The sequence below is a fragment of the Phacochoerus africanus genome, chromosome 8 (genome assembly GCF_016906955.1).
Source record: "Phacochoerus africanus isolate WHEZ1 chromosome 8, ROS_Pafr_v1, whole genome shotgun sequence".
NCBI lineage: Eukaryota > Metazoa > Chordata > Mammalia > Artiodactyla > Suidae > Phacochoerus > Phacochoerus africanus.
The window spans coordinates 149,366,676-149,394,283 of record NC_062551.1 but is presented as its reverse complement, the minus strand read 5'-3'; the positions used below and the strand labels follow the sequence as shown (position 1 = coordinate 149,394,283).

At 34.7% G+C, this 27,608-nt stretch overlaps 2 protein-coding genes across 5 annotated transcripts in view; one reads left to right on the top strand and one right to left on the bottom strand.

Moving 5' to 3' along the window:
* Positions 1 to 27,608, bottom strand: part of DOCK7 (dedicator of cytokinesis 7) — a 225,551-nt gene that overhangs the window by 119,490 nt on the left and 78,453 nt on the right. The gene's annotated exons all lie outside the window — the stretch shown is intronic.
* Positions 8,597 to 17,234, top strand: ANGPTL3 (angiopoietin like 3). Its single transcript, XM_047788834.1, has 7 exons — positions 8,597 to 9,268; positions 9,855 to 9,965; positions 12,462 to 12,570; positions 13,287 to 13,400; positions 13,830 to 13,925; positions 16,387 to 16,653; positions 17,012 to 17,234. The coding sequence occupies exons 1-7, from the start codon at positions 8,774 to 8,776 to the stop codon at positions 17,206 to 17,208; spliced, it is 1,389 nt and encodes a 462-aa protein (XP_047644790.1). The 5' UTR covers positions 8,597 to 8,773; the 3' UTR covers positions 17,209 to 17,234.

Genomic DNA, 27,608 nt, shown 5'->3' with positions numbered 1-27,608 from the left:
CCCTAGCCTGGGAACCTCCATATGCCACCAGTGTGGCCCTAAAAAGACAAAAAGACCAAAAAAAAAAAAAAGAACTAAAGATCAGAGATGACTATGACTAACCACTGAAGTCATCAAATAAATTCTGTACAGAAAACAGCGATTCTGTGTCATGTGCCAGGTAAAAAAAAAAAAAAAAGGAAGATTAAGAAGTCATTTATTGGTCTTGAGGAACCAAGAGTCTAATGGCATGGAAATATCTATAATCAAGACCATTTCACAACAATGCTGTGTTGTGAGAGAAGTATGCAGAAACTACAAGAAGAAGGGATGGGTACTTAGTTGATCATAGTAAGTCTTTTAACATTCTACCTTTGCAATACATTTTTTGAAGAAACTGAATTATTCTTGTGTAGAATTATTTCCAGAAGCTAGATTTTATTTGACTGCACCCTATAGTGACATTTAACATGTTCCTGTGTGTTTTTTATAAACTGAAAGTTGAATCTAGAGCCTTGGTCATATTTAGGTTCACTTTTCAGAGGCAAGATAAGATCATCTCATAAATAGTCCTATGTCCTTCTATCAGGAAGAAAACTATGTTTCTCTTTTTGTGCAATTAGCAGACAATGATGACAAATGTCTATGCCCATTAACTCATTGAGGGTTGCCAAAAGGTAATATTCTAATTACTTCTTTACTTAATAACTGGAATATCTCCATGAAGAGCATTTTTCTTATCTACTATTTGCTTAGCCAATGAGCCATTATATGAGAGCTAAAAATAAATGTTTCTTTTCCATTATCTTCCAGTTTTCAAAATAATCAGTACATTACATGATTCTAAAAGGGATCAATTGTGTCTTTTTTCTTTAGCAGCACTTATAAACTGATGGACCAAACGTACTAATAGGTTCCAATATTTTACAACTGTTATCTTTATTGGTGTTCAAATTGAACCATATGAAAAAGCAATTCAAAGTGGCCCACGATTCCTTTTGATTCCGTCATAAGTCTTTGATGCCTTCTTGAATCTGTTATGACAGGATGTTCCAGGCTCTTCTTGTTCACTTTCCTCCTAAACCTGGAACTAGCCATTTCTCTAAGGAGCTATAGTTTTTTGAACAGGAAATGTTTTTCCAGGCCACTCTTTGCAAGTTGTTTCTAGGCCTTCCAAAGTTGAATAAGTTAGATGAAAGAGTTTTTCACATGAAATACATCCTGAGTTCATAGTGATAATTCAAATACTAATTCAAGAATATAAGGTTTTCCTTTAATTGTTTCTATCTTGCATCTATGTATTGTTTTCCCCATTTGAAAACTATTCACAAGGACATCAACTATGAGAGAACTAGAATATCACTTAATTACTCATTGTGTGTTACTCCAACAAAAGTGTCTTAAGGAACTCCAAGATTATGTGGTCATCTAGAAGAGGATGAGCCTGCAGAGGACTAATAAGACACCCACAAGGAAGGAGCAGGAAAACCGAAAGAGTACAGTGGCATGGAAGCCATGGGAAGAAATTAGAATTAAAGAGTTAAGTGTCAAATGCTATTCAGGGATCAAATGAGGTAAGAACTAAAAAATGTCAACTGGGTCCAGCAACATGAAAGTCACTGATAATCTCAGGCTGAAACAGCACAAGTAGGTTCAAGAGTAAGTAGGAAGGTAAGAAAATGAATACATATGTGAAACCGGGAAGAGTGTAGCTGAGACGGGAAGAAAGATAATGCAATAGGTAGAGACAGAACACAGGGATTTTGGAAACTTCTTAAGATTGGAAAGCTTTGAGTTTTATTAAATCCTAATGAAAACAATTCAGTTGAGACAGAGTTAGCATACAACAGAACAAGAATGTAAGATCCCTGAAATGATGAGAGAGAACAGGATCCAAACAATATGGTAACAGACTGGCCTTTACCAAATTCCTCATTGTGACGAACACTGATTAAGTACCCAATACACTAGATACTGGGAATACAGACATAAAAGAAAAGATCTTGACTTCATACAACTTACAGTCTAGAGGGAGATTGAGACAGGCAAATAATTATAATGTAGTATGATAAATGCTATGAACATAGAATGTCATTGGGCCTACAAGAAGACTTGAGACTAAAGAATCTGCTCACAAATTTCAGTAAGAAATTTTGCAAGTAGGACAGATATGCAAAACACACTGAAAAGCAAAACACATCATGCTTTCCCTCACCCCTCAATTTCTGCATCTGGATTACTACTGTTTTAGCTTTTGTGGATATGGCCATAACTGGCCCCTCCCATCTTTTGAGTCTCAGAAAGCCTCATTTCACCTCCCCACCATCACATTACTTTGTTATTCCATTCACAACTCTTAAACAATCTGCTCAGGATAATCCTAAATTTATCTTATTTGTTTATGTACTATTTCTTGTTTACATATCCCCATTTAATAGAGCCCAAACTCTATGTAGGCAAGGACCTTATCTAACTAGTTACCTTCTGTATTTCCAATGCCTAGAATAATTTCGCATATGAGTCAATGACTGAATGACAGTCAAATGACAGTACATATATGACAAATAGTACTCACACAAATATTTAGTTACTTAACACTTCTACCATTTAAATTCCAGGTGAAATGGAATTAACTGAATATTAACTACACTTGATTACCAACATAAGCAATATAATTTTAAATTCAACTTGTCTCTAAAGATGAAAGGCATGCATTTAATCTAGATTCTTTTTAATTTGACTAACTCCACTAATAACTAGTAACTCTTTATCATGCATTTATTATACTCCTACAGATGGATTTTTAATCAGCAGAGAGAAGGCAGATTAATGAAAAGCACTAAGTTGTTGAGAATACCTATAAGCTTTTTTTAAGGCTGAATTCATATATAACCCCCTCCTCAAAATAAATTCCTGATCAAATCAAAGGCTTAAATAATAAATAAAAAAAGCATAAAAGCACTAGAAAAACACTAAAGAGACCATATTTTATAGGTAAGGAAGGCATTTCTAAGCATGAGCCTCAAAAATCATAAAAGACAACTTTTAAAGACTCTACAGGGAGTTCTCATTGTGGTAAAGCGGAAATGAACCCAACTCTATGTAGGCAAGGACCTTATCTAACTAGTTACCTTCCGTATGTAGGTAGGACCTGTAGGTAGCGGAAATGAACCCAACTCTATGTAGGCAAGGACCTTATCTAACTAGTTACCTTCTGTATGTAGGTAATGAGGATGTAGGTTCAATCCCTGGCCTTGCTCAGTGGGCCAGGGATCTGACATGCTGGGCTGTGGCATAGGCCAGCAGCTATAGCTCTGATTCGACCCCTAGCCTGGGAACTTCCGTATGCAGTGGGTGTGGCCCTAAAAAGCAAAATAAAAATAAAGACTCTACAGAATAGGGGATACCATAAGATTAGACAAGAGGAAGACAAAGGACAAACTGGAAAAACATATGACAAAGACTTTTACATATATGACAAAGAGTTAGTATCTATTACATATAATTCCTAAAATTAGAAAGAGACAAACAAAAAAGTGGGGCTACCTAGGTAATACTCAGATAATTAACAAAGGTAGCTAGCTAACAAAATTCACTAAATATATTTGCCTATTAGATTTATCAATTTTTTTTCTTTCAAAGTATTGGTAAAAATTGCTGGGAAAAGAGGAACTCTCATATACTCTTAGTAAAAATATAAACTGTCATGATCTTTTTAAGGGATAATCTTAACAAGAGAAATCTAACTTGAAAGTCAACATCTATGTCAACATCTATGAACTCATGATATGAAAATATTCATACATAAATATATTTTCCATGCATATTATTTGTAATCAGAAAACAATTTAAATGATCATTGATAGGGGGATGATAAAATTGAGGTGCATCCATAAAATAAATGATTGTACAGCCATTTAAAAGGGCATGGTAGGGAGTTCCCATCGTGGCTCAGTGGTTAACGAATCCGACTAGGAACCATGTGGTTTGCGGGTTCGATCCCTGGCCTTGCTCTGTGGGTTGGGGATCCAGCATTGCTGTGAGCTGTGGTGTAGGTTGCAGACATGGCTTGGATCCCATGTGGCTGTGGCTCTGGTGTAGGCCGGTAGCTACAGCTCCGATTAGACGCCTAGCCTGGGAACTTCCATATGCCACAGGAGCGGCCCTAGAAAAGGCAAAAAGACAAAAAAATAAAATAAAAATAAAAAGGCATGGTAAATCTAAAGGCACTCATATGAAAATAAATTTTAAAATACTCAAGTCTTGAATCTTTTAAACATAGTTATAAAATTGCATTTAGTCATCCAAGGGAACTGGTTATGACATACCCCAAAATGTTAAGTGAAGAGTCAGAATTTTTATTTTTTGTAGATTTTTCAAATATCTGAGTTTCCAGAATAAGTATTTCCTACATAAAAAATTAACATTTATTAATAGTGAACATGAAAAAAAAAAAAAAGCTAAGGGAGTTCCCTGGTGGTGCAGAGGTTAAGGATCTAGCATTATCACTGCTGTGGCTTGTGCTGCTGCTGTGGCGCAGGTTCAATCCCTGGCCCAGGAACTTCCACATGTCATGGGTGCAGCTATAAAGGAAGAGAAGAAAAAAAAAAAAGCTAAGGTAAAAATAAAATGACTTCTTCAAAGGTCACTGATCTTCTGGATCTGTGTTATTCAAAAACTAGTCTAGTGAGACTACAGAGTGTGTGATGTGTGCCTGTTCTAACTGAGATATGCTGAAAGTATAAAATATATATAGCATTTAGAAAATATTAGAATATAAAACATCTGATTAATATTTTTACATTGATCACGTTAGAATGAAACTTTCTGATATTTTTGATTAAATAATACATACTATCAAAAAATTTCACTTGCTTCTTTTTTCTTTTTTGGCTGCACCTGTGGCATGCAGAAATTCCCAGGCCAGAGACTGAACCCACACCTCAGCAGCAACCTGAGTCAGTACAGTGACAATGTTAAATACTTGGTCTACTGAGTCATTAGGGAACTCCTCTATTTTAGATATATTGTTCACACTATATTTCCATTGGATGGTGATGTTCTGGACAAAGAAAGAAAGGGAAGCTAACAAAATACATAACTAAATATATTTGCCTAATAGATTTATCAATTTTTTGCTCTGGCATTATTCTTTAGTGAATATAAACATTTCTATTCATAACTGTGTTTTTCTTACTTTTAAAATCTTTCTACCAAATATATTAATGTAAAAACAAATGACCATAGTTTAAAAGGTAGAAATTAATAGGAATAATATATTCAGCTGATCCAAAATGCTTTCTCTTTTAATGGAAGTTAAATTTCCGTAAGATTGCACAACCTGGGGAGGATAAAGGACTATCCTTTGCTTAAAACTTAAACAATGCTCTTAAATGTCCTAAAGTTCTATGTAGCAAAGAAGTTTTGTGTATTAGTTCTTAGAAACTAGGAATCCTTAGATTAAGGTCTAATTTTTCTTAGTTTCTTATTTAAGTTTTTATAATATCATTGGTTACATCTAATCAGGTTCTATTTAAACAGGCACAAGTTTGAGCAAAGATTAGATTCTGCCTTTAACACTATGTGCTCAGACAGGAGGCATTAAAAGTTAGATGAAAAATCATTAACAAAATTACTACTTTAATTACATTTCCCACATTGACACTCTTCCACAACTTGTGATTAGACAAATTATTTAATTAACTTCAGTAACATGTCAAACTACTATAAGAAAAAAAATTATCTAGGTATTTCTACCCAGAAACAATAATTACAAATCAAGAATATGTGACCAATACCTCTAATCCGTTATCACTACATTATATAAATTGTGCAAAAAGTGCTAATATTCTAGTACAACAACCATAGTAAGAGGAAATTCCTTCACACGACCTCTCTTGGGTACTAGTGTCCAGTTATTTTCCCACACTGGAAGGGACTGCTTTTCAAAATCCTTTCTCTAGAAAGAACCTCTTAAATCAAAGAGCGGTGAACATCTACTATACACAAATTTAGTGTTTGAAAAAATCCCATGTTAAGACTTTATCATTATCTTATTTATTCAATAAGTACTTATTGTTTCTCCAGCAATGTAAGGCATTGTACTGAAGTGCTCAATGGGTTGTAAGTTTAAAAAAGATATAAATCTTGCCAACAGCTTACAGTACAATAGAGACAAAAAGTTGACCCATCTCAATTCCCTCTCACCTAGAGATGAAATATCGCAGTCAACAGGTTTAAGCCAGAAAAGTAGATAGTTTAGTTAGGAGAAGTTTCGAAATATGCCCTTCATGACCAATGATCACAACACAACCACATCCCTTTTAAAAAAGGGGGGGGGGGAATTCAGATTTCTTTACTTTTCAACATATAATTTTATAATTCCATAACAAGTAACAGTGGTAAAGGGTAAGGTGAAAATGAAGAATAAGGAAAATTGTTCTGTTTTTCTTCTTCATTAGTGAAAGTATTTGTATATTTTTATTTACTTGCATTCTTTATTTCTCTTACAAACAGAAACATTTATGTGGTTCTGTATTGGACACTTAGAAAACGTATACACAGTCTAAACAAAAGACATAATTTATTGTACTTACCAAGGTCCAAAAGACCAAAAAATAGAAAATCTAGATTCTAGCAAAATTTCCCAACTTTAACATAAGGCTAGAGAATATTTACCAATAAAATATTAGAGTAATATTACAAAAATGCATTGACTACTCCTAATTACCAAAAAATCAGTTAATGCATAATACTGTATAGTGTTTCCTAAACATTAGGTAGTGCTCTTAGAGTGTTAAAAATATTAAATTTTAATTTTTTTACAACTCTATAAAGTAGATATTCTCTTCGCTTGATAGACAAGAAAACAGAGGAACAGAGAAACTAAGTAATTTTTAGACCTGAAGAATAGTAGTGCCAGGATTCCAATTCAGCCAGTCTCTCTGAAGAAAGAATCAAACTCTGTTAACCATTAGGGTATACTACCTCTACTCTAACCATTCTATCCAAAAACCCTGAATCATCAAAAGGGTCTCTATTTTACGCTAAGAAGTATTTCTAAGAACAGATATTTGGAAATGCTTCATTTTGTAAAGTTTTGCTTGATAATTTATAGTTTAAACTGAAATTCATTATGTTAAAACTTTTCCCTTTGCAAAAAAGTGGATTTCTTTTATTAGGGCTGATTATAAATGCATACACACACAAGTCATTTCGTGGATATAATAACTAATATTTTGTATACTCCGTATTCGCATGACACTGTTCTGACTGCTCCAGACATAGTTATTTCTTTTAATTATCATTAAATACACAATAAAAAATACCCCAATTTACAGATGAGGAGACTGAGGTATGGAGAGGTTAAGTAACTTGTCTAAGGTAGGACAGCTAGATCTGGCTTTTGAACCCAGACCATAGTCTGATTCCAAAGACCATACTCTTAACAATTTTACTGTATTAATTTATCAAGATAAGTCATTTAAAGGGATTGTTTTCTGAAAAAGTTTTTAAGATAAACACTCAAAAAAATAATCAGTGATTAGAATTGAATTAAATTCTTTAATTCAAAAAATAGAAAAATAATCAGTTATAATTTAACTGAAGTATTTAGTATTTTTTTTTTTTTTTGTCTTTGTGCTATTTCTTTGGGCTGCTCCCACGGCATATGGAGGTTCCCAGGCTAGGGGTCAAATCAGAGCTGTAGCCACTGGCCTACACCAGAGCCACAGCAACGCGGGATCCGAGCCGCGTCTGCAACCTACACCACAGCTCAGGGCAACGCCGGATCCTTAACCCACTGAGCAAGGGCAGGGACCGAACCCGCAACCTCATGGTTCCTAGTTGGATTCGTTAACCACTGCACCACGATGGGAACTCCTAGTATTTTTCCTTTTAAACATAAGTTAGAAGCATAGTGGAACATTTACTTTTAAACACACCATTAATTTTTTTATTTTGTTAAATTTATATCATGAATATTGTTACCAAGCTCAAAAATTTCAGACAAATGTGTGATGTGCAAATAGTTTCTGTCCCTGGAAGTATTTAATTCTGGCTGACCTTAGAAAATTACATGATGTATTGATCTTTCCAGTGGGCCCAGGGAAAAAAGGTTAGAACATTGAGACATAGAATATAATGGGAAAAAAGGATGAAATACCTTTTAATGTATAGGATTTTGTGACAATATACAAATACAGTTAAGATAGATCACTGAAGCAAAAAGATACACTCACAACTATAGTGACAAATAATAAGTAATATGTAATCATACGTTGGCTTATTATAAAGGGTACTGTGGGAATGCAGCATTGAGAGCCACTAATACCACCTGCAGAAGTGGAAGAAGGCTTTGCAGAGAAGGCATTTTTGGAGATGGAAAACTGTTTTCCAAAGAAACTAAAATACAATTTGGGAAACGTATACTTAATTCACTAATTTTTACTCAACTTGAATGATGAATTTATCAGTCAAAAGAGTTTGGTATTTACTTGCAAATCTCTTTAAAAATGACAAAATCAGCTTTTAAAAAAATTAAAATACAATAATCATTTTAAACGACCTATTAAGTTAGTTGCTTATTTCTTTGACTTCAATTAGCATTGATCTAACTCAATGTGGAAGGTTACATTCATACAAGTTTACACAGCTTAATGATTAACTCTATTCACCTGCCAACCTTACTGTTTATGTAGCAAACAATGTTAACTAGAGAGTCTAGAAGTCTAGGTGTGCGTATAAGAAAAAAACGAATTCCAAACCATTTGAAAGTGGAGTAATTAGGATAAAAATGTACACTATTAAGCTCTTTCTTCTTATTGTTCCTCTAGTTATTTCTTCCAGAATTGACCAAGACTCTTCATCACTTGACTCTGTGTCTCCAGAGCCAAAATCAAGATTTGCTATGTTAGATGATGTAAAAATTTTAGCCAATGGCCTACTTCAGTTAGGACATGGTCTTAAAGACTTTGTTCATAAGACTAAGGGCCAAATTAATGACATATTTCAAAAACTCAACATATTTGACCAGTCTTTTTATGACTTATCACTGCAAACCAATGAAATCAAAGAGGAAGAAAAGGAACTTAGAAGAACTACATTCAAACTGCAAGTCAAAAATGAAGAAGTAAAGAACATGTCACTTGACCTCAACTCAAAAGTTGAAAGTCTCCTTGAAGAAAAAATTCTACTTCAACACAAAGTGAGATATCTGGAAGATCAATTAACCAATTTAATTAAAAATCAACCTGAAATTCAGGAACACCCGGATATAACTTCACTTAAAGTAAGTAGAAACCAAAGAGCGTTTGTGATTGTTTTCAATGTGAATATTTTTAAAAATATTATAAGAGGCTATTTGAAATATGTTACTGAACTGTCAAAATAGTATTTTTCTCATGAAAAAAAACCGCCAGGAAAAAAAAAAATTCTCATTCTAATTTGAAGTTAGTTTTAATGTTTCCCTAACATTACTTATGAAAATAACTAAACTTTGCATTTCAGATGAAAATTATTACAAATTAGAGTATTGCAAATTCCTGGATGCAAGTAAAAGGCTAAAGCAATTTAACTTGAAACTATTCTCCCATGTTTAAAATGTAGAAAAGCAATACAGTCAATAAAAAAATATTAATTTCTTTTTTCATTTAATTGAAGTTCAGGAAATCAGATTTTGGAGATGGTACATTTTAAATACAATACAAAAGCAAAAGTATGTGAAAGCAGCATACAAGGGAAAATGTTTGCCAAAATTCATTTTTCTAATCCAGTATTAGCTCTAAAAAATTAGACTGCGATAGTGTTCTAAGAGGGAAAAATGTCTAATTTAACAAAAGAAAGAAACTTCTAACCAACCTACAATCTATGTCTAGACTTTTGTGGAACAGCAAGACAACAGCATCAGAGACCTTCTTCAGACTGTGGAAGAACAATACAGACAATTAAACCAACAGCACAGTCAAATAAAAGACATAGAAAACCAGGTAAGTCAGCATTTTATCGTCTCCAATCTTTTACACAGATTTAGGTTCATGAACACTGTATGCTAACAGTATGTAAAATAACAGTTGGATGGTGAATAAAGGGACCACATCAGCATGACTGTTAGGTCTGTAGGCTCCGAAGCTAATGAACTGAGTTTGAATTTTAGCTCCAAAACTTTTGTGGGAACTTAAATAAATTACCTAACCCTTTCTCAAGTTTCCTCAAATCTTCCATGCAGATAATAACAGAACCCATCTTATAGGACTGTTTTGAGGAAAAAAAAAGAATTAATTCATGCAGAGTATACCCTCAATTTAACAAAAAGTGATTCAATTAAAATTTAAATTAGATTATGTCTCTTTACTCAAAAAACCCCACAATGGCTTCCCATCTCTCTCACAGCAGCCCCAAAGCCCGCATGACTCCTTAATTATCTCACTGACTCCATCTCCTCTTCTCTAGTCTAGTGGCCTTTTCACTGTTACTCAAACACATCAAACACACTGCTGTCTTGGGGCCTTTGCCCTTGTTGCTGGACTGGAATGCTCTTCTCACTGGTATCTGCATGGCCCACTCTTATTTCCTTTACGTCTTTCTCAAATACAGAAATCTTCAAAAGAGTCTTCTCAGGTAACTTCATCAGAAATCACAATCCTCCACATTCCTGCTTGACCTGTTACCTCCTTCACTACCTTTTTTTCCCTTACCACTCACCCTATTTAACATAATATATATTTTAGTTATTTATCTCATCTATCTCTGCACTAGGATATAAGCTCTATGACTATAGAAATTTTCTCCCATTTTTTTAAATTTACACCATTTACATGCTGTACTCCACAACACATAACACTGTCTGACACAAAATAGGCATTTAATAAAATGCAGAGCTAATAAAGGTAACGTCCTGTTTAGCACAAAGTCGATAAAACTCGCTATGTTTAATATTATTCTTATCATCAGAAGCCCTGATAATTAAAGTTCCATACCCAACAAAATAATTAATCTACAATGTAAATAACTGACTAGGTGAGGAATACCTGTTTGGAATAAGGCCATGTCAGACTCTCAACATGCCAATATATATAATACCATAGTTCCAAAATATTAACTAGCAATATGGTAAAATACCATTTAAAAGCGTTTCAAAAATAACACAGACTCAAAGAAACTAGGAAAAAAAAAAATGATGCCAAGAACTACAAAACAAGTGTTATTATCACTTTCCACTAACAAACATGTCGTTACATGTTTCAGTAATTTTATGACTCATAATTTTAGGGTATTTTTACTAATTATCCAAAAAGGGGTTTTGCCAGCTAGTTTTGATTTCCATAACTACTTTCTTACTATATGTTATTTTTCTTTTTCTTTTTTTTTTTTAATAGTTGTACCTGTGGCATATGGAAGTTTCCACACCAGGGGTTGAATCAAAGCTGCAGCTGAGACCTATGCCACAGCCACAGCTACACTGGATCTACACCACAGCTTATGGCAATGCTGGATCCTTAAGCCACTGAGCCAGGCCAAGGATCAAACCTGAATCCTCAAAGACAACATCAGGTCCTTAACCTGCTAAGCCACAATGGGAACTCCTTATGTGCTATTTTTCTAATTTTTTACCTGTATCTTTTATTATGATTAAATGAACCTACTCACAAAAGCAAAAACTACTATAAATGCTATACTCCTAATAATAAAATGTATGAAGAATTCAAAACAATGAAGGTGGAAGATGCCTTAGATCATCTGATCCAACTTACTCAAATTTAAGAAACCAAAACTCTTTAAGTTACCATATAAGATCACAGCTACTTAGTAGAAAAGACTAATACCCAGAAAGTGAACTTACAACAGATCCTTATGAATTATATTCTAGGAAATGTCATTTACGCTAACATCAAAAAATTCACACTAATAACACAAGATGTTACATACTCTGCTTTTCTCAGCCGACCAAGAAGAAAAGCTATCAGTCAATAAACTGCAAACCCAGCACAACAATCAAGTACTGAATATACTGAAAGTAAACAAATAAGCCTACCAATTTGTTACCTTTACAGATATGTTTACATGTCAAAAACTATCAAGAAAGCAGCCTTGTTCAACTTACATGCTATGTCTTAAGACCTACAACTGAGAATTATTAAATTTAAAATCTGTGTCACTAAATAGTACATTACATTCATATAAACAAACAGAAACTACCAAAATATTCTAAGCAAAGTCTCTGCCTTTGGTCTTCTTGTTTTTTTTGACCAATTTCTCTTTCTCTGTTTTTTTGAACTCATTAAATAATATGCCTGATTAAGTATTTTGAGAAAAGGAAGGCTTTATGATATGTATAGGGTTGTTTATTCCTCTGAACATCGGAAACTATAACATACTATGAACTAAAAGATGTATATAAGTTTTAGTTTTAATGTCTTCCCTCAGAGTCCTCTCCTTGTATATTTAGTATTATCTTTAAAACTAAATTTGTATTCTCTTATCAGTTAAGAAGAACTGGTACTCAAGAATCCACAGAAAATGCTTCTAAACCACGAGTACCAAGAACTACTCCCTCTCTTCACTTGAATGAAACAAAAAATGTAGAATATAATGGTAAGATAATCGGGTGGCTTTCCTTCTTGAAGCTACTATCATAGAATTTTTTTTCTTTGACATTTCCATCAAAAATCCCTATTCTAGAAGTTCCCTGGTGGCTTAGCGGTTAAGGATCCAGCACTGTCACTGCTATGGCATAGGTTCGATCCCAGGTCTAGGAACTTTTGCATGCTGTGGACACAGCCCCAAAAAAGCGGGGGGGGGGTGGTTTAGAAGCAGTCTGTGACAGATATCAGCACAACACTATAAATAAACTATTCTTTTTAAAAAAAAATCCCTATTCTCAAGGTCTATTCTAGATTAAAAGAGAGTATTTTTTTTTTTTTTTTGTTAGGATCGCAAGTGTGGCATATGGAAGTTTCCAAGCTAGGGGTTGAATAAGAGCTGTAGCTGCTGGCCTACACTACAGCCACAGCAAAGCATTATCTGAGCCACGTCTGCGACCTACACCACAGCTCCTGGCAACACCAGATCATTGACCGACTAAGCAAGGACAGGGATCAAACCTGCATCCTCATGGATACTAGTAGGGTTCGTTACTGCTGAGCCACAACAGTAACTCCCAGCATAAAGCACTTTTTAAAAACACATTACTGAAAAAGACTAAAGGCTACTTTCACCACAACTGCAAAAAATGTCAAGTAAAACTTTAACCTCTAAAGTTTTCATCCTTCATTACTGCATCTTATGTAATAACATTTTGTTGATTCTAGACATTCCTGCTGATTGTACTGTCATTTATAACAGAGGCGATCAAACAAGTGGCATCTACTCCATTAGAGCCAGCAACTCTCAAGTATTTAATGTCTACTGTGATGTTAAATCAGGTAAAAGTATCCTAAGGAAAAACAACAGACAGTAGTTAGCTCAGGTTACTCACTACCTATTAGAGTAAGACTAATTCTGTTATCTTTGCTTTGAATATACATAAAATGAACTCTCTGTATAACTCAAGTAGTTATATAGATCTAGCACCAAATCTTATTTATGAATTTACTCATGCATTTATTCAGTATTATGTCTTTTTCCATAAAATAATCTGAAGTTTATTAAGTTTAAGTCAATAGTTCATTAAGACAAATTCATTAGTTACTCTTAGCTTCTTGGGACCATAATAAATAATAAAATGTTATTACCATAACAATATTAATAACTACCTTACAAAGCCACCAGTTAAAACCAAACCAAAAACAGTATTTTGTTACATCTATCAGCATCAGTCTACTAAAAATACACAATTTGTTCATTATATTCAGGCAGTTCGTGGACATTAATTCAACACCGAATAGATGGATCACAAAACTTCAATGAAACTTGGGAAAACTACAGATATGGTTTTGGGAGGCTTGATGGTAAGGTGACTTTATACATTCCTTCATTCACTTGTTAATTTAAAAATATGTATTAAGAACCTATTGGAGTTCCCATCGCGGAGCAGCAGAAACGAATCCTAGTAGGAACCACGAGGTTGTGGGTTCAACCTCTGGCTTTGCTCAGTGGGTTAAGGATTCAGCATTGCAATGAGCTGTGGTGTAGGTCGCAGACACAGCTCAGATTCTGCATTGCTGTGGCTGTGGCGTAGGCCAGCACCTGTAGTTCCGATTCGACCTCTGGCCTGGGAACCTCCATATGCCATGGGTGAGGCCTTAAAAAGACAAGAGACAGGGGGAAAAAAAAAAAAAGAACCTATTTTAATTGTAAATCAACTATATTTTAATAAAAAATAAAGAAATGGGGAGGAAAAAAAGCACCTACCATGGACTGGGCATTAAAAAACACAACAATGAATGAGGACCAGTCCCAGCCTTCATAGAGTGTATTAATAAAAATTACCCATTTTTAAGTAATTGAACTTAGGAGTGTCTTCATCTGAATTATTCTTTTCACAATTATATGTCTGTTCTATATATACTTATCACAATTTAACTTGATAGCATCTAATTATTGTAAATATAATTATCAAAGACAATACTGATTAACTACTTTGCATTTTGAATAAGAGGTAAATGTTATAAATCAGGTACAAAGAAAACCATCCTTACCACTGGTCATTCTATCTTCCTTATTCACATTTTACATATCAGCTATTTGGAGATTGGAAGGCAAAAAGAAGCTGTCAGATGTACAGTACAAAATTTTTAGGTCTCAATTATATAAATGTATGCTGTACAAATATGTGATATAAAGTAAATTTTAATTCAATGAGAATTTTATTTTGATCACAAAATAAATAAGATAAAAAACCAAAATAAACAAAATAAAAATAAATGACAGAGGTTTAAAAATCTAACAAAGCAACTGTAAAAATCCATGAATGATGTACATGTATTTATTCATGAAGTGGCTAACATGCATTATGACAGCTGTACTATTTGACCATTTCATCAATTCTATATTCAGACTAGCAGTTAAATCCTTACTTTAGGTAAGGTATAATCAGTGAAACATTTTCTAGCTCCGAAGTTCATTCTAAGTGTGTGAGTCCAGGGTACCCATTTATTATTACGAGAAAGTAAGCCATCTGTATTTTGCCATTCTTAAAATGAAGTCTGCCAATTCAATGGCAATAGGAAATTGACTTTTTTCCCCTTAAATATTTTAGTAAGAGGGATAAAGAGAGATTAATTGTGATAACTAAAGAGATCTATTTGTATTTATGTTGTTTTAAATTCCAAATAAAATTTTTATACAGAAAAGTTAAAATTACGCTTTTTAATGTCAATTTTTTTTTAAATTTATTTCCTTCTTTTTCTACAAAGAAAACATAATACCAAGCAAATATCAAAGGCCAAGACTATGTTTGAGGAAAATGACACTATGATCCAAGTCTCCTGAAATATTTAACAAATCTCTTGATAGTGGACAGGTATTAATAAATAGCTGATAGTAAAGCCAGTACATACAAGGACCCAGAAGTCCTCATTACTAGCTATATATAATTAGACAATACTTTACCAATGACCAGACCTAAAAATACTTACAAGAGTCTAATATATTTCACTGTGAATTATGCCTAAGAATATTCATTTTAGAAAGGATAATCAGACTTTTGGTAGGCCTACTAATATTTTAACATTTTTTACAAACAGAATTACCTTCAATAAAATTATTTTTAAAGGAAAGTTTTTTTGTCTTTTTTTTAGGGCCGCACCTGTTGCTTATAGAGGTTCCCAGGCTAGGGGTCCAATCACAGCTACAGCTGTCAGCCTATGCCACAGCTACAGCAATACAGGATCCAAGCCGTGTCTGTGACCTACACTACAGCTCACAGCAATGGCCAGATCCTTAGCCCACAGAGCAAGGCCAGGGATTGAACCTGCATCCTTAGGGATTCTGGTCAGGTTTGTTACCTCTGAGCCACAATGGCCAATACCAAAAAGAAGTATTTTATTTATTTTATTTTTTTTTTTTTTAGCTATTTCTTGAGCCGCTCCCGTGGCATATGGAGGTTCCCAGGCTAGGAGTCGAATCGGAGCTGTAGCCACCGGCCTACGCCAGAGCCACAGCAACACGGGATCTGAGCCACGTCTGCAACCCACACCACAGCTCACGGCATTGCCGGATCGTTAACTCACTGAGCAAGGGCAGGGACCGAACCCGCAACCTCATGGTTCCTAGTCGGATTCGTTAACCACTGCGCCACAACGGGAACTCCCAAAAAGAAGTATTTTATGAGACTCTAAAATAACCAAGGGGTTCAAGACTAAAACAACAACAACAACAACAATAACAAAACTCTCAAAAAAAAAAAAAAATGGCCTGTGCCTAATCTGCAGTTAGCAACCCACAGATTTTCACAACTTTTCTTTTCAGGAGAATTCTGGTTGGGTCTAGAGAAGATATACTCCATAGTAAAGCAATCTAATTACATCTTACGAATTGAGCTACAGGACTGGAATGACAACGAGTACTATATTGAATATTCTTTTCACTTGGGAGATCATGAAACCAACTATACACTACATCTAGTTGAGATTGCCGGCAATGTCCCCAATGCACTCCCAGAACACAAAGATTTGATGTTTTCTACTTGGGATCACAAAGCAAAAGGACATGTCAACTGTCCAGAAAGTTACTCAGGTATTCACTTGCTAATATCAATATTTTCATATCTTCAAAATATTTTCCTTGAGTATCAGCCAACTTCAATGTCAGCTCTTTAAAATACGAATCTGAAATAAATAATTTCGCTATAGGTAAATGTCTCTTAACATAAGTGTTAATTTGATTCTGGTTCAATTGTGTTTTACCTCTAGCCTTTCTCAGATATTTTATTTTTGGTGGGGCATATGAGATTTATATAGATTATTTAAAATTTGAATATATACATACATACTGTCATATTTATAAGAAATGAAGATATACTCATGCAGAAACATAGTAACAGTAACTATAGATGAGTCTGCATCCATTAAGTTGCACGTCTATCTTTTTTTAGGAGGCTGGTGGTGCCATGATGTCTGTGGGGAAAACAACCTAAATGGCATCTATAACAAGCCAAAAGCGAAAATTAAGCCAGAGAGAAGAGGAATATGCTGGAAGTCTCAAAATGGAAGGTTATACTCTATCAAATCAACCAAAATGTTGATCCATCCAATAGATTCAGAGAGTTCTGAATTAACTAAAGCAATTTAAAAAGCCAATAAATTAAACATTACACTCATCCCAAATTACTGTATTTAATAATTTGGTATTAAATCTCTAATAGAAGGCTTCAGAAGAAAGTATTTATATAAAACGTACTACCAACTTAATATTAAACATATCATTACCTCAAAGAATACAATTTACCTTTCTCAATCAAAATTCTTCTGATGATCATACATGCATATATTCTGCAATGTGTGAATCAATTTTAGATGATCAAAATCTAAATTTTAACCAGTGGGTGAATTTTTAAATTAACTAAATAACAAACCTGGAAAGAGATTTTTATTTTTAAAGCCATTATGTAGGCTAATTTCACAACTTCCCTAGTTTAAAAACTTTCTTTCTTAAAATTCTAAACTTGAATAAATATGAAGGACTGTATAATTCTTAAATGCTTAATTTCAAAACTAAAATTTTGTTCAGAGAATATGAAAATCTGTACTAAGAATTTTAAAACTGATGCTTCATTTAGCTACAATATAATGTGAAGTAAATGTTTGGCATGCTTTATTTATGAAGCCAAATGAAGGGATGAAATACTGCACTGAAACAGAATCATGATCTTAAACAAATACAATAAATCAGGGTTACAAAGTGATGTTGACTTTAAATAGCAGGTATCACTGTACTTAATTGTTAGCTTATCTACACTGTATACATTTTATATATCCTAACACTTAATACTGTGACAACAAATAACTGTAAAGGGATCCTGTCAAAATACAGTAAGAATGATTGTATTTACCACATGAAGTTTAATAATTTACTCCCCTTGGACATGATGCGAGTCTAATACTTAACACCATATCCAAGGTTTTCAAACAGAATTAAGAATCGTAAAAAGTTACTCGATGTTTAAATTGTCTGAGAGGTGTTCATGTACGTTTCCAAATTCAATAAAGACTCGTTTCCCTAAATTACAGAAATTTAAATTCTTGTAGTTTTTTGACATCCAATAGAAGTATGACTATGTTATTTATAATTTAAATAATTTAAATTCTAAATCCTCAAGGACTATAATCTCAACTGTATTTATTTTTAAATAAACCTACCAAAGAGAAATAAAATCTTGAATTAAATAGTTTTTAAAGTATATAGTGCCCAAATTATATATCATGACTCACCTTAGTCAATAAATATTTAGCATTATGGATTTTAAATTATCTAATATAGGTTACATATTTTTAATATATGACACACGTATGATCTATGTGATCCTACATAAATGTTTTGTTCCAAAAAATACAAAAGAATAAAGGCAAAAATAAGTTTTAGCTTTCAGATTCATATCCAAGCTGGCAAAATTGACTTTTTAGATCCAAAATACCAAAATGGCTTTTTTTTTTCAAAAGTAGAAAGCTTTTAAATGCAAAATAATGCATTATTTAATATATCAAATGTTTTCTCTATTTATTTTGTATAATTCTCACACAATGTGTTTCATTTTGTTCCTTTTAGGAATACTAAATTATTTTTTTTTCCTCATATAAAGCTTAGATTAAAAGAGAATTCTGTTAGAGAAAGGGTTTTTTCCTTTGCGGTTCATAAAATCATGTCCTTCTCTCCTTCTACCCTCCCTAGTTTGACAAAGTGTTCCAACTACACCACTGACATAAATGTCAAAGCCAGTGGCCTCTTAGTCCACATTCCCTTTGATTTCTCTACTAACCAATAAGAGTATTTTCTCAAACTTGACCTTCAGTTTACTTCCACAATACTACCACACTTTCCCAGGATTACCTCTAACTGGAATCCATCTTTAAAGCCCTATCCCCTCCAATTATTTAGTACTGTGGGCCAATGTACAATATTCAATCACCTCAAGCTGTGACCTTCTGAAATTCTAACTACTCTCATGGACTTATCTATGTTCCAAGAGTAGAGCTTCCAAGTCTACGTCTTATTCCCAGATCTTTCTCCAGTCTCCCTTCTTCCATTCCTTACCTGCCACTTCTCCTTTTGATAACCTATAAAAATACCTCAAATTCAACCTAACAAATAGCAAATTCACCAATACCTCACTGCCTCCACGGGTCCTCCCTTTTACCTTAGCACTCTATTCTCCGTATCTGGCACCCAATGGTGCTATTACACTTCCAGTCATAAAAGCTTAGAACCCAGGAAGAATCTCTGGCTTTTCAATTAACTTTGTAAACCCCCTCTCCTGTACCATGAGCCACTAAATTCAATATGATCTTTTTTTTTTTTTTTTTTTTAAGTCTCTTAATCTGATACACTTTCGTCCCATTCCTACTGACAAAAACTGCCAAGGATCACCTTTAACCTGAGTCTTAAATTTTCTAAAAAAATCTCCTGCCTGGCCTCCTAATTTTATGTCTATATCCTTTCAAGTTTCCTAAAGCAAATTTATAATGGCTGCATAATACTTTGACCTGTGTCCTTCAAACTTGTCTATCAAAAGAGTGTAACAGCTGAGAATAATGAAACATATCCTTACAGGTCCTGGAGTTAGAGGATGAAACAGCTTGACATAAGCACAAATTTCTTTTAAAATCTCACTTGGATTTTATCTTGAATCTTAGAATCTTAACATTGCATGAGAATTATGATTTCTACTTCATAAAAAAAATCATTATTCCCTCCTTCAAGCTTCTAAAAATTGATGTTTCTAGAAGATAGGTCATGTTTACCCTGAAGACCTGCATATCCCATTTAACCGTGCCCTCACAAGAATGGGCACCCCTATTAGAAGAGCATAAGCCTACAGAGCAAAATCCAAATCTCTTCCAAGTGTTCAACGGTTTCTATAATCTGATCCCAAAATACCTCTTTAACCATTTCCTGCCCGACACAAACCCTCACATCTAATTAAAACCACTTACTTTTACACACCCCCGGTATACCTTTCTAATGCCATTCCATTTACCTCGAATGCCTCCCCACACCTTGCTGCTTGGCTAGATCCTATTTATACTTCCAGGTAGCACAGACAGTATATATCACTTCTTCTACAAGGATCTTAGAAATGGAGGCCCTTCCTTCATTTCAACCTTGCAGCATGACTGTTTGTACCCCTTCAATTGGCACTTAGCAAGTAAAGACAGAAAAAACAAAACTGCCAAATCATGTTAAAAATACAGTGAAAGCAGGTCCCGTCATGGCACAGCAGAAACAAATCTAACTAGGAACCATAAGGTTGCAGGTTTGATCCCTGGCCTCGCTGCTCAGTGGGTTAAGGATCCAGCATTGCCGTGATCTGTGGTGTAGGTCGAAGACGTGGCTCGGATCTGGTGTTGCTGTGGCTGTGGTGTAGGCTGGCAGCTACGGCTCCAATTTGATCCCTAGCCTGGGAACCTCCATATGCCACATGTGCCGCCCTAAAAAGACAAAAGGCAAGAAAAAAATAAAATACAGTGAAAAATAGCTTAAAAATCCCCAAGAGCATCAAAGACAGTCAGTCTACTTGATTTTAGCGAATTACTGCAAAATTTCTACCCCAAGAGTTTACTCTGAACTAGTGTGAATTTTGCCAAGAGCAAGTATACAATAGGTAGCAATAGGGTTACCTATAGTAGTATAATCTATTTACACACTGCCATCCTAGAATCAGCATGTTTCCATGCTTGTATCTCTACTTCCTAATAGCGATAACCCATAGAAATCAATTAACTCATGCATTAATCAAAAATGTATTCAGGAGTACCCATCATGGCTCAGCAGAAAAGACTCTGACTAGCATCCATGAGGATGCAACTTTGATTCCTGGCCCCCCTGAGTGTCATGTTAAGGATTCGGCGTTGTGGTGAGTTATAATGTAGTCGCAGATGCGGCTAGGATCTGGCATTGCTGTGACGTAGGCTGGTAGCTACAGCTCCAATTCGACCTCTAGCCTGGGAACCTGCACATGCTGCTGCTGCGGGCCTAAAAAAAATAAAAATCGAAGTGTATTCAGTAATCCGTACTCTTGAGTATCTATTATTTACCTCCTTCTGAAAGAAACCTAGTCCAAATATTTACTGTTATACAGTTTACATTCTGTTGATTAATGTCCTTTGTTTTTTTCTTCCCATAATTAACAACCACAAGCATTATACGTACGTATATACTACTTAGTGACCATACAACACAGTTTTGAAAATTGAAAAGAAAGTGACTAAATGTTGGCCCTTTTTATCAAAGTCCAAACAGTTCTCATGGCAAATCAAATACCGAAAAATTACTCAATTGGTGTGAAACATGCAGTTCAAGGTCATAAAAATAGGCTTAACAATTTCCCTAATAAGCCTTTATAAAATGAATTACAATAACATTAGTGAAAATATAAAATCAAGGATTCCATCTCAAACAAAAACTTTTTCTAAATTAATGTGTTAATCCCTGGAATAATCATCCATCTAACAAGATGATTAGGTTTATCTGAAAAAACAATAACCTACAACTTTAAAGATTAAGGGTCTAACTGTTCATCTTTAAATAAGCAAACTAAACCTCAGTTTTCATATCCTATATATGGGAATAATAAGCACCTTGCCAAATCTACTTTTGGATTTGTGATAATTATCAAGTGAGATACTATATTTGAATAGCTTTATGAACCATAAAGTTTTAAACAGATGTATATACTTGTAAAAACTGGAACTCAGGTACCACTCTTCATATCTCTTTAAGCAAATACTCTGTATAAATTCTCCCTAAGTGAAAATACGCCAATTCTCAGGATAGGAGAACAAAATTGCTCTCCTCACATTCTGAGGCTGTTTTTGGAACTTTGCTCCTTCCCTCAGAGTCCGAGATAACACTCTAGAACACTGAGGGCCCTAATTAAAAACTCCTGGGTGGCTATGTTAAAATGTTAGAAAACAGTACCCCCAACTCAAGAATTTTTACAGTTAAACTAGGACAAATTAGATAGGATAAACACCAGAGTGTTGTATCTTGGGCAAAACCAAAACAACGGAGTGTGGCAACAGCTTGCAACATCCAAGAAAACTAAAAATAAAAACAAACACCAGGAGTTCCTGCTGTGGCGCAGTGGTTAATGAATCCGAGTAGGAATGATGAGGTTGTGGGTTCCATCCCTGGCCTTGCTCAGTGGGTTAAGGATCCGGCGTTGCCCTGAGCTGTGGTGTAGGTCACAGATGCGGCTCGGATCCTGCATTGCTGTGGCTCTGGCGTAGGCTTGGCGGCTATAGCTCCGATTAGACCCCTAGCCTGGGAACCTCCATATGCCATGGGAAGCAGCCCTAGGAAAAAAAAAAAAAAACACCAATATTCTTAAAAGCAGGGAACTCTAAGCTCGAATGGAAAAAAAAATTCCTTAATTTCTCTAAAGTTTACACCTCCTTAAATTTTGAATGTAGGAAACTAACCATACCAGTATTGGCAATACATGAAACTGTCATTAATAAAAATTATATATAAATTTACATCACAACTACTGGAGATATCTCAAACACTGTTCAGGCTTATTACTACTTAGAAAATATGGTAGTTTTTAGACCTATGGCTAGATCTTTTACTTAATTCATTAATAAAGAAACCCCACAAATCACAACTTAAAATCTTTTTTTTTTTTTTTGCTTTTTAGGGCCACACTCAGGACATATGGAGGTCTCAGGCTAGCAGTTGAATCGGAGCTGTATCTGCAGCCTACACCACAGTTCACGCCAAAGCCAGATCCTTAACCCACTGAGCAATGCCAGGGATCAAACCTGCGTCCTCATGGATGCTGGTCAGATTCGTTAACCGCTCAGCCACGACAGGAACTCCCACAACTTAAAATCTTGATGACTGTAATTTAATGTAATTGATTTCCTTTATTATCTCATGTATTTCATTTCATGCATTCAAAAACATTATTTCCAAAACAGAATCATAGGATTCACACAACTGCCAAATAATATGATAACCTAGTTTAACAAACATGAATTGCATGGTTCTCATGCCATAACATAAGTAAAACAGTATTCCCAGGGTATCCATGTACCACTGAGGATACCAAAATCCCTGGATGCTCATGTACCCAATATAAAATGGTACAATATTTGCATATAACCCATGCATATCCTCCTGCATACTTTAAATCATCTCTAGATTACTTATAATATCTAATACAATGTAAACACTATGTGACTAGTTGCCACTGACTAGCAAATTCAAGATTTGCCCTTTGGATCTTTCTGGAATGTATTTTTCCAAGTATTTTCAATCTGCAGGTTGGTTGAATCTAAAGATGTGGAACCCACTAATACAAAGGGCCAACTGTATACACTGAATGACTGAGCTATTCCTAGAAACAAAATTTGAAGAGAAAAAATTCAACCACTATACAACAAGCTTATTAAACTACTCAGGAGAAAATTAATACAGGGTAAATTATAAAGCAATCATAAAACATTTCAAATGTTCATGTGGCTATTTTTTAAGTCCTTATCTGTGAGAAATACATACTGAAGGACGGACTGGTGAAATGATACGATAACTAGGCTTTATTTTAAAGTACTAGAGGAAAAAAAAAAAAGAACAGGTAGTAGATGAAACAAGAATGACAATGGAGGTTAATTGTACTATTTATTTTTGTGTATGTTTGTCATTTCCACTATAAAAAGTTTAAAGCTGTATTTAGATTAATTTACAGATAATAGGTTTACAAAGGATTATTATGAGATGTATGTGGCATATTCCTAACTGCTAACTAAGGTCCAAATCAAAATGAACCACATCCTTTCATTCTGTTTTTCACAGTGTCACCTGGCCTAAACCACTGCATTCTTATATTCTTAGTAAAACCATATTTGCTGGATATATAGTCTTTCAAAAAAATGGAAGAAAAACAAAGATAGGAAAGTCCGGCAGGTGATTATAACTACAGCTATTTTGAAGAATGAGGCTAATCTCGACAATCTCGCCAAGAATAGCATTGCTCTATAATGCATAGCTTAAAAACTGGATGTCAGTAAAACACACAAGCATTCGCTCAGTTTGATGTACTGTGATCTTTACAACTCAAGTGCAAAAGGGGTCGTCAAGCACAACTTTGGTACGTGAGTAACATTACACACAATCTACTACCTAACTTCCAGATGACTTCAGATATTCAATGAGAAAATTTTTTCCCTGAGTAAGGAAGAGATTTTTTTACTGGATTATCTTAATGTAACAACTATACTAGTATTTCTTATATAATGATTTCCTTGATCAAGCAAGCATTCGATATAAATTATTTCCACAGTTTCGGCTTGGTAAAAAATATACTATTCATTCTTAATTGCTAGAAACAACCATCTATCTGTGTATCCTCACTTACTCCTACAGAAGATATGAATAGATCAGATCCCTTCTGGGTTAACATTTTATAAGAATAAGTGAACAATCACATCAGTGGGGGGTGGGGGAAAAAGACATGTGAAAATCTCTAACTTCAGGTATAGCTTAGTAAGAGATTTTTTTAAAAAACTCTTTGAGAAATCAACAATATATTTAAAAGCGTATTTTAATATAAGAAATTAAAATTAAAAATTAAACTAAAAACACACATTTACATATATGCCCTTTTAGAGATTTTTTTTTAAGCTATATGATAACCATAAAAATTGGAAGCAATAGGTGTTAAGTAACAGGAAATCTGTCATTTTCAAAATACAGTTCTCTCCTTTATGGTTTCTTACTTGTCAAATGTTTGTGTCAATTATGTCCATTCATTCTCCCTCTATTCTTTTTCATCCCTTGAGATGCTTTAAAACATACTACGAAATATAAATATAATGTGTAAATATTTCCTTGAAACTCACGTTAAAAATGCTTGGGGTTCCCATTGTGGCTCAGCTGGTTAAGAATCCAACAGAGTGTCCGTTAGGATGTGGGTTCAATCCCTGGCCTCGCTCAGTGAGTTAAGGATCTGGCATTGCTGCAAGCTGCAGCATAGGTCGCAGGTGAGGTTCTGATCTGGCGTTGCTGTGGTTCTGGTTGTAGGCCGGCAGCTGCAGCTCCAATTTGACCCCTAGCCCAAGGAACTTCCTTATGCCACATGTGTGGCCCTTTAAAAAAAAAAAAAAAAGAATAAATAAAAATGCTTAAATTTGTTTTTTTCCAGATACAAACTGAACCCTATGGAAAGTCAGCTCTGTCATCTATAAAACAGGGATAATCATATTGGCTCTGCACAGGCTGCTATGCAGAATTATTGAACTAATGGCTATACATAAACTAAAAGTGTCAACTTTATTTTCTTTTTTAAACAATATTCCATGGGGAAAAGTACACATACAGATTGGATAATGCCCACTAGCATGCATCACCAGAAACTATGGCTTACCCTGAAATGCGCCTCAGAAGGGAGAAAGAATTCTTCTAGCTCTGAACTGAGTTAGAAGAATATTATCATGATCCAATACAATTCAGTCAGCAAATACTTATATAATTTTATGTAAAAATTTTATATCTGTGTTAGCTGATATCTGTTGAGTTTGTCATGTACCCCTTCGGTCATTTTAAAATTATTTCTATGTATGCTAGATTTTCTAGATATGTATTTTTTTAATTATAAATTCCTAAAAACATAAGCTGTCTGAGACTAAAGAAATTTAACAGTACTAAGCAGAATAAGCAAACAAATGACATAGTATTCAGGTTTCACTAAGCATTGAAGGCCAAAGTAATAATACAAGGCAGAACACAAGTGACTTTGATAACCTCCCTTTTTAATTTTTGTTGGGGGGTGTGGGGCCTTAAGGCACATGGAGTTTCACGCTCAGGGATCTGAGCCACAGTTGCACCTAGGCCACAGCTGTGGCAACACCACATCCTTAACCCACTGTGCTGGGCCAGGGATCAAACCTGTGTCCCAATGCTCCCAAGACGCCACTCATCCTCCTGTGCAACAGCAAGAATTCCTCCTCCTTTTTGAAAATCATTCTCTTATACAATTATACCCCCAAAGTCCATATGCTTATGCTTTCAAACCAATCTCTCAAGTTTTGTAATAACTGGGTAAATATAATCTAATTAAGCCAATGATAATAATAATATCTCACTTCTGTTGAGCATTTAATATGCACCAGGTATTCTGCAAAAAGCTTATGTATACACACATGCATCTACACAAATTCCTAAATATACTTTTATCATCCCGTTTTTTTTTTTTTTTTTTTTTTTTTTTTTGTCTTTTTGCTATTTCTTGGGCCGTTCCCACGGCATGTGGAGATTCCCAGGCTAGGGGTCCAATCGGAGCTGTAGCCACCGGCCTACGCCAGAGCCACAGCAACGCGGGATGCGAGCCGCGTCTGCAACCTATACCACAGCTCACGGCAACACCGGATCGTTAACCCACTGAGCAAGGTCAGGGATCGAACCCACAACCTCATGGTTCCTAGTCAGATCTGTTAACCACTGAGCCACAACAGGAACTCTTTCTTTACACATTTAATGAATTGTTTTTTAAAAAGACTTTTACCTACATTACTTTCACTAATACTGTCTGGGATGAGTGTTAGCTCTGTAATCAATAGAGTGTTTAGATATAGTCCAAACTAAAGGCATTGAGATATGCTAAAAGCTCTCTCAAGATCATTCTCAAGCTTCAAGATCATTATCAAGCTAACATACTATGAATTTTATTTATTAGTTATTTTAGGGTCATAGGTGTCCCATATGGAAGTTCCCAGGCTAGGGGTTGAATAGGAGCTGCAGCTGCTGACCACAGCCACAGCCACAGCCCCCCGGGATCCTAGCTGCATCTATGCCTCAGCACATGGCAACGCCAGATCCTTAACCCACTGAGCGGCACCAGGGATAGAACTTGCATTTTAATGGATACGAGTCAGATTTGTTTTCTGCTGGGCCACAACGGAACTCCCCGGATTTATTCTTATACTTGAAAAGTTTACTCTCAGATTAGAAAATAATAGTTTTTGGATAATCAATTACCCTTACTGATGCTACACACTTTAAAATGATAAAGCATTCACTTATAAAAACCAAACTCAAACAAATGTTGTCATCAATAGCTACTAATACATGTTTATACAGTTCTGATAAACTCACAGAGCAAAACCATACTAACTTGTAATTGAAAAAACCCACTTAAATCATTTGGCAGATTAACTTTTCCACCTCCTTCAGATACATTAAAACTGGACACATACTTGAGAAAAAACGATGTTATGTTTTTGGTACAATGTTTTCTCACTTGGCATAAGGACTCTACCCAACTTCTGTTCAAGTTCTATAATGTGTCTAGATTTTCTATTTCTTCAGAGACATTATTTCACAGACATTAATACTTTAGGATGCAATTTCTATCAGGTATTATGCCTAGGTCAACTGTACGACATTTTTAAAAAGTATTAAACAAGAATAAATGCACATGTTGAGGCAAATAATAAAGTAAATAAAGGAGTCTACCTGCCTTAATAAAAACGTAGCAA